Raw genomic sequence first — 13,238 nt, 5'->3', positions numbered from 1 at the left:
TCACCTCGCCTTCATGTCCTAGAATGCAATATTGGTAAATACAATTTGCTTCGAGCTTGTGATAATCGCTAGGTACGCCATGGGATACACGTCCTTCAGCAACTCATTACGGTGCATCACTTTGAGGCAATATCACCCAACAAACCCATTGCCTTCATCAATACATCTTGATTCATCTCCCTACTGCGTATCGACATCTACAAAACATTGCTTGTCGTGCACTTGCCCACTGCCTGTGCCCAGAACCCCTCCCTCCTAGGTAGTCCTCCGGAACGCCATGAACTATGCCCGATTATAAGAGCCCCATCCCATCTTCGCCAAACCCCTGAAATGCAAACGCCCCTGGGTATACTTCGAGTGGCGGACCTGGCCTTCCCCCGTGGACCGACTCCAACCGCCGCCTCCGTCCATCCCCGCTTCCATCTGTCGTGCTGCCGGTGCGATCCAGTCCCGAAGCCGGAGTGCTGTGACGTTCGGCCTCGGAGGAATTCCTGACGCGGGAGATTTGTTTCTTCCGACGCGGCACTGCCTGCAGCGATATACGGGGCGCAGCAGGCGTCTCTCCGTCATCGTGCGGACGTGGCGTGCGGCTCTGGAGGCTGCTATAAGGTGACTATCTCGGAACCCGTATTTTCGTCACTCAATGAATGGCTTCTTTTGTCCGCCCACCATGCAAAGGCCCAGAGCTCGTAATGAGTCGCGGTCGTTGGCGAGGATAATGGTCTGCGCGGGCAGCATGGGGTTATTGGGGTCGACGTGCGAGGCTTCCTTGGCCGCTTGCTCGATGGCATCCATCTCTTCTTTGCAGGCTTGTTGGTCGAGGGGGCAGATAACGATCGGTTGTCGTAGGGTCACGTCGCGAGCGCCGCTTAGATTGACCTGGGAATGTTAGCAGAGACGAGACAAAAGAGCAAAGCCCATACCTTGATGCTGAGATAAAATTCTATCTTGTAGAGCGTCGAGGTGGTGGTAAATGATGTGACCTCGTAGAGAGGGAACTGTGGTTTTCCTCTCTTGATAACTCCATCTGGATCGCGCAAATCCTTTGAAGGAAAGTTGAGGCCTATGTTTGTGGCATATCCTGCCTCGGGTATTTTCGTCTTGACCACCTGGACCTGTCTTGATATCTTGTTCACTTTCTTTGAGGGTTCGTCGCCCTCCGGGTTGTATGTAATCTCCTCCTCGATAGTCAGAGTGATCTTGTCAATGGTGACTCGCTTTGCCTTGTGCAGCCAGTCGGTGTTGGGTGACAACTTGATATATACTGTGATGGGGTCGCTGGGGCCGTAGCTCCATCGTGGGAGGTTGATGCCCAGGTGGACAATGTTGTCGTTGGTTACTAGCTTGGACTCGGGTTTGTTGTACATGCCAAAAGTGGAGAGGGTATCGTAGCGCAGAAGTGGTATAGGGAAGCTGTATTTGTACTGGTTGCTGTGGCCCTGCTGGACCGTGACGACGAGTTCGTAGTATGTCTCGGCGGTTCGACTCGGGAGCTGGAGAGAGGCTGGGGGGATGCGTCGGTTCGACTCTTCTCCGCCGCGGCCGTAGGGAATAAAGAGGACAAACGGGAGGTCCATGGCGATGACCTTTTCGGCCTCCCTCCCGGATGCGCAGCGAAAGAGAAGCTGCTCCTTGCCGACGAGGTCTGTGGTCTCCCGTCGGGGGGCGCCGAGATGTCGTTTCGCGAGGCTGTCGGCGTCGGGGTGGATGGTTTCTCGGCGCTGAAGGCATATTCGAACGAGGGAGATGGGTACGGGCATAGAGTAGCCCTGGCCAGGACGGATCTCGACCTTTCCTTCGATGCGCGGCTTTGTCAATTTGTCAGCTTTGTGCGGGAGACATTCACAGTCGCGCAACAGAGCGAGAAGGCTCCAGAGCGTAAGCACGAGATTGAACGTACCAGAGTCGCAGAGATGCCGGGGTAGCCCACGAGGAAGCTGCTATTGGGAGGGCCGGAGACCCTCACACTCGCGGGAGCCGACATGATGGCGTTGTGCTGCTGAAGGGGGATGTTGGGAGGCATTGCGAACTTGTGCTTGTCCGGTCGGTTGGAGCGGCGGTGTCGTCGAGCTGCGGGTGGGGGAGATGACGGCGACGAAGGCGGAAGCGGAGCGGGAGCGGGCGGCTGGCTGAGCCCCGAGGGCGACGAGAGCGTCGGGCGCTACGCCAGAGCCGGAGGGCAGAGCGTGAGCCAGTGTCGAGGAAGCCAGAGCGGGCGCGATAGCTGTCGACTTGGGGATGCGGCGGGCATGAGAGTCTCAGCAGCAGCAGCAGGCAGAGAGGGACGCAGAGGACGAGATGCGTCGGTCGCTGTGCTAGGCCACCCACTAAGCAGGTGGTGTGCGGGATCGGGGAGCAGCAGACGGAACGGGGTTCGCCAAGGCCGATGCGGGGGTCTCAGTTGTATAATAAGAAGAAACCAAGTGGCAATGGAAGCGAGCGTAGAATATAGAGAGAGGGTTATTAGAGACGATGTGACGACGGTTAAAGGATCAAGGTTGGCGGTCGCATCACGGTTCAGCCAGGAAAACGGTAGGTAGGTCAAGGTTGGGCCCCCTCCTTACAGTAGCAGACTAGTGCTGTATAGCACGCGGGCGCGAGGCTCTGAGTGGAGTAATGCAGGTAAATGGTGATGGAGGGCAATATTCTTCAGCTGAGTCTGGAGATTGAGTGAAGGTTGAGTCTGCACTGCACTGCACAGCCTGAATTATCTAACAGCACAGCTATAGTGTCATAGTTGTGCGCTGTGCTGAACAGCCTCTACATCCATACAGTCCAGGGTCCAGATCGTCCACCTCACGCGCGGCGCGGCAAGGCAGCCTCGACGTCTTAAGGCTGACTTGTCTCTCTAGCCTGGGGGGGCAGGTCAGTCAGCAGTGGGGAAACATCCATGGATCCAATCCATGCAAATAATGATGACAGGTTGTATGAGAGGCTTTTGTTTCTGAATTGTTTTAAGCTCAGTAAAGACAATAAATAAACTACAACAATGGCATTTGCCTAAACCTTGCTTCAAGCCTCAACTCGCCGTTTCTTGACTCCAACATTCGTTGCCATGGCACCCGCTCCGTCTCCATCAAATGTTGATCCCCAGGTCACGTCAGTCATAGGCTCTCTTCTCAATGCTACCCCAGCTGCCCAGCCCAAGCAGAGGCACAGCCGAGCTCCTGCTGCCCTAACCAGGAACCCACATCTGACAGAGACTCTGACTGTCCTTCTCCGTCCCCGTCTCGCTCTCGCTTGCGAATCCCTTGCCCCAGAGTATTCAACCAAAGTCCCTCGCCTTGACTGTCCCCTCCAAACCCCAGTCTCATGATGGTGGCGTCGTGCTCGGAGATAAAACACGGACGGACAGACCAGCCAAGGACCATTCCCCCACTGTCGCAGATCAAGATAGTCAACCTTAGCGCCAAAACGGATCGAGCCACTGTGGCTGGTGCATTGTTCAAGTCTAATTTAAGACGTCTGATCCTCCTCCCCTTCATCTGTTCTAGTTGCGATGGCTGCCGCTGTAGATATTGTGTCGGGGAATGGGTTCTAAATAGGGAGTGGGTAACTGCTCAGCCACATGTCGAATCTCTGTTTCCGTCGTTGTTCGATTCGTATTCTCAGAGGCTGGTAGGGCTGATCACTTACTACTTACTCTAGGATGCCCTGCTCGGAGGCTCCAAGCTGGAGCAGAATTGGGTCCTGTCAGATCCAGATGAGAACATTAGTATGGAGCCTATGCGATGATGGCATATTGATCGACGGAGCTCTTCAGACGTCGCATCAGCAGTCCTTCTCATCCCAATACGTATTCTCCTATTGACCCTTACCGCCTCGTGGAGCCCATTAGGTATACCTAGAAACTCAACATCACAAGCTTTGATACCGACTCTTTGGCATCGGAACAAGAAGATAGCCAATGATTTCATCTTCCTAGTCCCCAAGGCCTTTTGGCTGCCTGCTACGACCTGCCCAACCACTGTCTCGATGCCGACAGACTCACAAATTGTCGCCGTCGCTCACTCCAACGCGGGGACTGACGCAAGATTTGCGGCTGATGACGATGCTCGCAGTACCCAGACACCTACTCCCACCCTTGGAGCAAGGAATGAAGTTCCTTGTCCCCAGAAAGAAGAGCGGTATCCAAGTCATCGGGCCTACGCTGCTCCTGCAGTCATAGGAGGCCTTGCTTGACTCGGTGTCAGCTAAGACGCGAGAGTCAATAGTGCCAGCTGACTACATTCTACACGAGGGGGGCCAGGCAATCTCACAGGAGACACGACGAAATATAATCCCCGCCATCTTGACGTTGAAAAAGTTCTATCGACCTTGGCGGCCATTGTGCCTTATTGCCAGTTCATCATGAGCTAACTGGTCATTCAGCATGCATCATGCTCGGCCCAAGGGTGTCTGCCCCGTCAGACAAGTCCTGCACAATACACGAGAAGGGGGCGGCAATCATGGCCGATTATAGGTAGCTCGGCACTTGTCTCCCGCTGCATCAACATCGGACGGGACTTGGCATCGAGATGGTGGACCCCGATCTCTGAGTGGGGCCGAGAACTAGACCGGGGCCGGGGCCGGGACCCCCGGTCTGCCGGAGCGGCACGGCAGTTGGTCTAGTTAATCATAAGGACTCGAATCATGAAGACACTCTCTAAAGGAGACGCTATTCTCAGCATGAATGCTAATTCCATTTGTTTGTACCATCCATCGTCCAAGACGATATGACGCTATGACGCTATGAAGTGCGCTTTCACAACCAAAGCAAAGACCCCAACACACAACCCTGCGATCAACTATACCCTTACCCATCCTGTACTGCAATAGCAGGGTGAGTTACTCACAGCCCCTGATGATCAAGGTACTCACAACCACCTCATCTTCTTCTTCCTATTCTCGCCGGTTGGGCTTCCGGGCCGCTTCTTCACCTTTTCCCTGTTCACGAGCTGTACCTTTTGAGATACCCGCGGCTCCATGCCGTACGTGTTACGATCGGCCCAGATGTCTACAGTTATCTGGCTCGCTCCGGGACGCCCAGGAACGTCAGTGTCAACGATGCGCTTGTGATCCATCTTGTGATCAAACGTGACGACGGGACGCTCGTCTAGCGGATCCAGTTGAGAGCCTCGCACGAGCTGCTTCACCTTGTGCCGCTCCCACCGACGCTGGCCAGGCATACGATCTGCTCCGAGCACGTCACAGCGGTCTTCACCGAACCAGATGTCCATTCCGGGTGCTCCGGCAAAGTAGCACACTTGGAATGGGAGCATCCCAGAGAGACGGGCGTCTTTTGGGTTCTTCTGCCGGACTGCCAGGGCAGCCTCACTGACGTCTTCTCCGCGCTCACGACGAAGTTGGACCTCTTCGTCGGTTAGCGGCCCGAGGTCAGGGTCTATCCCCTCAAGAAGAACCATGACGGGGGTGATACCGCCTAGCTCGCGACGCTCTGTAGGCCAGACTGGGTTGTCACCCACGAGTGACCGGCCATCATGACGACAGACGTCAACGCGCATCTCGTAAATCGCGGCGAGGGCTGAAGAATTCGCCGTATTGACATTGATGTGCGTCTGAGGAGGATATACCCTTCGATCAATACCAATGATATCCAGGTCGGTGTTGTACAGGCAAGGGTGAGACGCGCCGCTGTCGAGCTGCATCAGAAAGAAGCACCGCGCCGCCATCTCGTCGTCCTCAACCCAGCAATCGTCCCTAGGCTGGGGGTTTGGCAAGGTTCTCACCCTCGTCTTGTACGCGAGAAGCTTGCCACTTTGGGTCGGTTGGGTGCCGTCACGGCTGTGGAAGCCCTTGACGCGGCGGAATCCCATGGTGATGTCCCAAGCCTGGTTAATGCCGCCGCTCAGCATGCTGGAGTCTTTTGCTGGCTGAGCCCATGTCGCTGCCATGAGAGATGGTTGATGACCGGCGGCTGGAGCCAGGGGAGGTTCATACCAGAGCCAGCCTGGGCCGTGTTTCTCATAATATCGGTCAAGCCTCTCTGTTCGATCGTGAGTGAAGGAGTCGTAGGAGTAACAAAGGTCGACGAGGTGGCCGGCGTAGAACAGAGCCCATAGTTCCCAGCATCGGATGGCCCCTTCCTCATAGGCCTTGATAGCAGCGCGGATGTTGATGCTTGCAGTTGGGCACTCGTTTCTCTCAAGAGCATTCTTTAGAATGCGAATCCGTTCTTGGATCTTTTGTCGTTTGGTAGACTCGAGTTGATCACTAGACAGTCAGACAAGGTTTAATATGGATACGAGAGCAACTCACACAGGCACCGAGTTCTCCTCAGAGTTCTCCATTTCGTTGAACTTCGTGCGAGCCTTCTCCAACTGTTTCTCAAAGCTCGACAGGTCAGCCAATGGCTGCGTCTGGCGGACGTTTTCTAGGATTGCTTCCCATTGCAAAACGGACCGCTCTGCCTCCTCTATCCGACTGAGGTTGTCTCCTAAGGACGCGCCAACTGCCAGAGGAGGCTTCCAATTAGGAGGGATCGGTCGTCGAGATTGTTTGGGGGGCGCAGGGGTTGGGGCGGGAACTGGCTCAGTTTGTGCCTCTGCCGGCGACTCGTCCCTTTCGACCCGTACCCTCTTGCTTGCTGAGGAGGAGCTTTCATGAGTCTTCCTGCCAGTGTCTGGCGCTTGTCTGGAAGAGCCTGCTTGCTCTTGAGCCTGCTGCTTTCGCTTGAGTCCAAGGTTGATCTCTCTGTTGGCCTCACTCCTCCCAGGCCGCCAGAGTTGACCCCGAGCAGGAGCCTGTGGCCTAGGAGGCTTCTCATATGGTTTCTCAGGAGAGTCTTCAGGGTTGGAACCCCTAGCTTCAGGCCGGTGTTTCTTGGGCTCTGGCTTAGATTTGTCCCCCATGACTGATAAGTTAGTCGGTACCAGCAAGTCGAATATTTTCCTAAGAGGTGACGGTTGAATTTTACGTCTGTATTTGGTTCAAGTGACCTAAGCCTCTCTTCCTTCTTTGTCTTCACAGCTGGATGGTAAATTCACACTCTCAGGTTTGTGGCGCCTGGTTGAACAAAGGAACCGGTGATTGCCAAGCCCTCCCTTTCCTCACTGGCCGCATTCAACCACCCCTGCCAGTTTGTTAGTTGTATTTTTGGACAACATGAAAGAAACCCCATGTGTCAATCGAGAGCCGGTCTCGCCAGTCTCTTTGTTGTGTCTATTGTGAGGGGCTTGGCGTGAGGCGTCAATGTTGGATTGGAGTCTCTATAGGCACATATCTGTACCGTGCACCATGCAGGGCGAGGTTCTTTGAACGTTCACAAGTTAGCAGTATTGGGGGAAGCTATCAAACGACGGTATTTCATTATTTGACCCTTCCCCTCCTTCACTGGCCAGCTCCCTTTGTCCCATCCTCTCATCGGAGAATTGCTTCCTTGCTCTCAGCTTCACGTTCACCTTCATCCTCGGCTTTCCTCTCAACCGCCAAAGACTCCCAAGGTAGCTTCATTATGGGCGAGCCTATGGAAGAGGACCCCATTCCGCAGGTGGGTGAGGAAGAGACTACCACGCCAACTACGGACCCAGCTCTTGTTCGGCGTCGCAAGAAGCTCCTAGGTGAGTCGAGAAGAATAGATAATTCCTTCAATCAATCGCTGATGCAAATTCAGAGAGAATTGCCTTGACCTTGCATTTCGACTTCCAAGCTCTCCCTAGCGAGGCTCAGGAGGCATACTGGAAATTCCAAGAGGATCGTGGCTTTTCCAGGTTTGCCATTGACCTGCAGCGCTTACTCCTCGATCACAAGATAGACAACTTTCTTCACCAGTGTCCAGGCTTTCTGCTTGCTGTTGCTGAACTGTTTGACGAGAAACACCCTCAGCTTGGGCTCCGAGAGCTTTGTGAAGGTATGACTGGCCCCCCCATGCAAGACAAACAGTTTGGTTAACATCACAAAGAGCAAGGACTTACCCGTGATGATGAATCTACACTGGAGGCCCGTCCTAGTGACTTTGGCACCAGGTATTTGCCTAGGGAGGATGACGAATCAGATGTTGACGATTCCGAAGGGCGTAGGTCTTTAATTCTTCCTCTCTCTACATAGAAGCTAACGACACATAGAACATCGTCCATCGGCTCAACTTTCGAGAACTATAACCTTAACTTCACACACTCGCCAACCTGGGACAATGGGGCCGTGGAACCAAGGGTCCCTCCGACTCATGGCCGGCCCATCGGCTCAGATTCCAGACTACGAGGAGAGTCCAACCCAAGCCCCGGAGCTGAAGCCTACCACGACCAAGCCGCTCATCCCTGGATTCGTTATCAGCACCAAACGAACGCCCCTGGCTTCACCAGGAGAGAAGGAGAAAAACACTCCCCCTGACCAGCAGCCCCCAGACACTAGCGATGGACCAGCTAGAGACATCCGGTCCCAGGAAGAATACAACTCAGGTTGGCTCAGAAACTTTGCCGGCGATAGAAGCGCGCCCCTTCCTGACTTCAATCTCTACCCGTACAAGGGCTGGAAGATCGAGCCTCCCCAGGTATTGCTCAGCCGAGCCAAGAACTTCCTTGCCGATGAAGACGTCAACCGGGCCGTCGATTGGGACCGCAAGTTTGCCGAGCTGGCAGAGTACTTTTCGTACCTCCTTCACAACTGGAAGGGTGAACGCTGGGGCGCTGATCTCCACGAGTGCATCGACATGCTCCATGCGCATCGCGTCTTCGAGGACTACCACTACGGCAAGCCCAAGCTAAATCTTGACTTTCCTGACAAGTGGACAATCAAGAGCTGGAGGCTGCCGCGAGTATCTGGTCACCGTGTTGTCATTGAGGATGAGGAGGACATGGGGGAGCGGAAGCTGCTCTTCAACCCTATCCGTGCTGCCCATGATGTCCACTACGAAATGCCATCAGATGTTCTCAAGAAGTACGTGGAAGAGTATGGACAGGATGCCGAATATTTCTGGTCGTCGTCCCACGGCGTCGAGCCTCGCCCAGAGAGACTGAGCGACGAAGACCCCAACAACAGAAGATTCAACATGGTTGAGTGTGAGAACAACGCCTATGAGAAGAGCATCTTGAAGAACATGCAAGAAACTTGCTCTCAACTCAGATCTCTGCCTCGACCTCCCGCTGAGCAAGTCGAGGGCACGCCAGACACCAACTCTCTCCGTCAGTTTGCATGGTTCCGCGGAACTCGACGGGCTGCTCTCCAGCAGTGCCTGAGCCAGTTCAGCAATGCAGAGAATGCTGCGGTATGCAACCAGTGGCGAGCCATTATCCCTCCACCACCCAAGAAGCCAAAGCAACCTGACGCCGGTGTTCTTTTCACCACCATGCAGGTAGCTGATATCCCTGAGAAGGAGGCCCGCGACCCCTTCAGCTACACCCTGGCGCACAAGTGGTTCACCACAGCGGAGCAATGGTGGGGTGCCTGGATGCGCCCTCACTCCGTCAAGGAGTCCTACGGGCAGAGGCTCTGGCTGCATCGCAAGGAGGCCATCATGGAGTTGCCCCACAACTTCAAGGGTCCGTATGTCGTGGACTATTTCGACAAGGACATGAGAAAGACTCAGGAGCTCCTTAACAAATGTCAAATCATCTGGGATAGACTGGATGACAAGGAGAAGTATTTCAACCGCGAATTATTGACCAAGATTGTCAGGTGTGTCTGGGAGGGACTCCGATCAGGGGAAGGCAGCTATCTTGAGCAAGGTTCTCTCGTCCGAAGTGATGGAACCACTCCTGTCCCTCACATCAGACCCCTTGAGGAAGACCTCCTTCGCTTCATCCTTGAACCTTCGGTCAATGCAGCCATGCTCGGCATCAATCAAGGCGCCGACGCAGGTCAGGGCGAAGACGAGGAGATTTCCCCTATCCTCGGCGCTCATGGTCGCCTGTTTGAGGAGAGGGTTGACGAGATGCTGAACGATATCAGCCGCGACTCCTTCTTTCATCCTACGGCAGGACCCAAGTCGCAGGATTTCATGGAGGTTCTTAACCGTGACTGTGACGGTCCCATGAAGCGTTACAGGTTCTCCAGAAAGGAGGCTATCAGATATGCACTTGCGCTCAAGAAGAAGGGCAAGATTTAGTACGCCCCTCAACCCCTTTCTAAGAATTAGAACTAACAAGCGCAGCGCAAACAAGGATCTGGTGGTCCGTCGCCCCAAGGTCGACTTTCACCCGGAAGAACGAATCCGCTGGCTTGAGTCTGACAACGAGGTTGAGCCCCCACCACCTGTTGAGCCCAAGAGAGGTCCAGTCAAAACCAAAGCCAAAGATGACGATGGCGTGACCATTTCAACCGACGTCTCGACCGAAGTCACTGAGCCCGAGTCCGTCGATCTCGGCCCCTATGCCAAAGGACTTCCCAAGCTGGCCAACATCCGATCCTGGGACGAAACCATCCTCGACCGTCAAGCCGTCAGCACCGACATGGAAAAGACACTCGTCTTGTTTGAGGGCCTTGGCTATCGTCTTGGTAGAACACTTCGTGATCTCCGTAAGCAGCATGCCAAGGACCTCAAGAGTCTCACTCCCGAGCAAAGGAAAGTGAACAGCAGATACGTCCGGGACATTTACGACTGGTGGGAGGGGGATTACCCGTTGCGAGCCAACGATCCTAAGTGGAACCCGAACATGGTTGACGACTCTTGGGAGAACCGCGTCACGCCAAAGTTCTGTGACACCATCAAGATGGCCGAGCCGGAGGCCTACCAGGAGTCCTGGGACCGCGAGCGCGGTTTCAGGGACATTCACGACTCGGTCTGGGTGGCGTCTGATATGCTCCGCAAGGGTATCATCCGCGAGGCCTACGAGAATAAAAGCATGCTGTTCCCGACTCGTGTCACTCGCCGTATCGACGACACTGGCAAGGCGATCACCTCGGCACCTCGTCGTGAGCCTGTGTGGTCGTTTGGACATCCTGAGCGGTGCGGTAAGGGGCCACGGTTCTGGAACATTGACCGTTGGCCTCTGCATTTGCAGACTGAGGAGACGAGAGATTTGATTGAGAGTTCAGGCCCTGATGATTCTGTCTGTGTCATCCCGCCTTCTCTGGGGGGCAAGCCTCCGAAGAGAACCAAGAAGAAGAGAACCAAGGGCCCTAGCAGATTTGGAGAAGAGGCCGAGGAACAGCAAGATACTACCATGGAATACGGCGAAGAAGAAGAGGAGGAAGTGACCCGAGGGCCGAAGGGTAAGGGGCGTGCCCATGACCTCTCCCTTCGTCAGCTTGGCCAGCCCTTCGGGTTCACGTACCAGGACCAAGCTCACATCCGACGACGCTTCAAACCAGGTACACCAGAGTACTGGCTGGGCGACACGCCTCTCCAGAAGCAGAGGATCGAAGACAGAATCAAGAGCGGTAAGCTTCACCCAAGCAACTGGAAGAGTCTCACTAACACGATGTCATAGGTCTTGTGGGATCAGAACAACCACGCTCCTGGCGTCAACGTCTCGCAGACCTTCTGGGCAGCAAGGGAGATGATCCCACGGCACTGCCGTACGTGAACCCTCGGTATATCCCCAAGAGCAAGCCACTACCCAGCGAGACGGAGCAGGATAGCCCTGTGTTGCTTCCTGTTAGTCCGGAGGATATCCCCAGTCGCAGGCCGCCGCCGATTCTTGCACCAGCAGGGGATCGTCTTAGATTCAAACCACGGCGCCAACAGGCAGATTCACCAATGAATCCTTACTTGGATGAAACAGCCAAGGATGATGAACAAGAGGACAGTCGACAAGAGCCGGAAAGCACATATGCTTTGCCGGGAGACTTCACGAGTCTCGTTCCGTCCATTACTCGCATGACTCCTCCACCTCCAACTGAGGACGACCAGGCTGGATCATCGACGGCTGACCCGAAGAGCGCCGCTCCCAAGGGTCAGCGGCGACGAAATTCTCGCCCAATGGAGTCTCAGCGCCTGGAGCTGGAGATTGTCGAGCCTGAGCAGGATGAGTCCGAGAGACCTCCCCGGGATCCGGAAGACGAGGCCCTCTACCGAGCTCTCCACGAAGAGTTTTATGACCCGTATGCTTAACGTGGCTCGCATTAGAGCAAGGATGTGTTGATGTCGACGCTGGCTTTTTCTGCTTTATACTGTTAGTCGTTGCCTTACCCTTGTATTGGTATTGGATAGCTCTTGTATCTTTGACTTCGCACTCAATCTCAACTTCACACAAAACAATGCAGGCCAGCCTCTTTGCTTCATTTCGCAACGTAACAGGTGAAATTTTTTTCATTCAGACCCTAAGCCATTATTCTCATAGCCTCAAATCTGACCGGCCAAAACCATGCAATGAAACACAATGGATCGTGACTCCGCGCACCGTTTCCAGCCCGCCCTCTTAGTATCGCTTGCCGTCCCGCAGGGTGTCGGCATACTCATCCAGGGGACTCCGGATGAGCTTGGTCTCCTTCCACAGGTTGGGGGTGAGGAAGCCGTAGGTGTTGGAGACGGCCACAAAGGTAGCCTTGAGGGTGTTCTCGAGGGTCTTGGTGGAGCCAGCGGACGAGGTGTAGGCGTCCTCGACACCGGCGAGCTGGAGGAATCGCTTGACGGCGGGGGAGGCGACGAGGCCAGTACCGCGGGGAGCGGGGATGAGCTGAAGGCGTAGTCAGTATTTTGATGCTCTCTTTGTTTCCCTCGTTCACGGATGATACTTACACGGACGGTGACGGAACCGCACTTGCCAGACTCCTTGCAGGGCAGGGAGTGAGGCTGGCCAAGGTTGGTACCCCAGTAACCTCTTCGGACGGGGATGACGCTGAGCTTGGCGATGATGATGGCGGCTCGGATGGCGGTAGCGACTTCCTTGGAGGTCTTGATGCCGAGACCGACGTGGCCCTCGGAGTCACCAATGATGACAATGGCCTTGAATCGGGTTCGCTGACCGGCACGGGTCTGCTTCTGGACGGGCTTGATCTGTAGTTTCGCGACATGTCAGCATTTTTATTCTTTCCCAATGGCATCCCATCACAATCGTCTGAGGCTCCTCGTGTAGTCGTTCCGCACCTTCATAACCTCATCCTTGAGCTTGGGCAGGAAGTTGTCGACAATCTGGTACTCCTTGATGGGCAGGGAGTGCAGGTAAATCTCCTCCATGCTGTTGATCTTGCCGGCCTTGACCAATCGACCGAGCTTGGTGACGGGCTGCCACTCCTTCTCCTCGTTCTTGCCACGGCCACGGCCACGACCACGACCACGTCCACGGCCGCGGTCACCGCCTCGGGATCCGAAACCACCGCCGCGAGAAGCTCCTCGGTCAGCCATCTTGTATGTATATGTT

At 54.9% G+C, this 13,238-nt stretch overlaps 4 protein-coding genes across 4 annotated transcripts; 1 reads left to right on the top strand and 3 right to left on the bottom strand.

Annotated features, from left to right (window-relative positions):
* Positions 1–636: 636 nt before the first annotated feature.
* Positions 637–2,023, bottom strand: LRP88_07706 (or S-antigen, C-terminal domain-containing protein; the record flags this gene model as incomplete). The annotated part of the gene is made up of 3 exons (XM_083244225.1): positions 637–879; positions 984–1,808; positions 1,901–2,023. 3 exons carry the CDS (start codon positions 2,021–2,023, stop codon positions 637–639), a joined length of 1,191 nt encoding a protein of 396 aa, XP_083098719.1.
* A 2,833-nt stretch (positions 2,024–4,856) lies between these two features.
* On the bottom strand, positions 4,857–6,851 carry LRP88_07705 (uncharacterized protein; the record flags this gene model as incomplete). Its single annotated transcript, XM_083244224.1, has 2 exons — positions 4,857–6,120; positions 6,259–6,851. The coding sequence occupies 2 exons, from the start codon at positions 6,849–6,851 to the stop codon at positions 4,857–4,859; spliced, it is 1,857 nt and encodes a 618-aa protein (XP_083098718.1).
* A 602-nt stretch (positions 6,852–7,453) lies between these two features.
* Positions 7,454–11,989, top strand: LRP88_07704 (uncharacterized protein; the record flags this gene model as incomplete). Its single annotated transcript, XM_083244223.1, has 6 exons — positions 7,454–7,559; positions 7,613–7,849; positions 7,901–8,014; positions 8,064–9,981; positions 10,088–11,316; positions 11,367–11,989. The coding sequence occupies 6 exons, from the start codon at positions 7,454–7,456 to the stop codon at positions 11,987–11,989; spliced, it is 4,227 nt and encodes a 1,408-aa protein (XP_083098717.1).
* A 307-nt stretch (positions 11,990–12,296) lies between these two features.
* LRP88_07703 (40S ribosomal protein uS5) lies at positions 12,297–13,222 on the bottom strand (the record flags this gene model as incomplete). Its single annotated transcript, XM_083244222.1, has 3 exons — positions 12,297–12,554; positions 12,617–12,874; positions 12,965–13,222. The coding sequence occupies 3 exons, from the start codon at positions 13,220–13,222 to the stop codon at positions 12,297–12,299; spliced, it is 774 nt and encodes a 257-aa protein (XP_083098716.1).
* Between the last annotated feature and the right edge of the window lie 16 nt (positions 13,223–13,238).

Source organism: Fusarium phalaenopsidis (genome assembly GCF_050370095.1).
Source record: "Fusarium phalaenopsidis strain FUZ10S chromosome Unknown contig_32302, whole genome shotgun sequence".
Classification (NCBI taxonomy): domain Eukaryota; kingdom Fungi; phylum Ascomycota; class Sordariomycetes; order Hypocreales; family Nectriaceae; genus Fusarium; species Fusarium phalaenopsidis.
The sequence above is the reverse complement of the archived record's forward strand: the minus strand, read 5'-3'. Positions and strand labels throughout refer to the sequence as shown.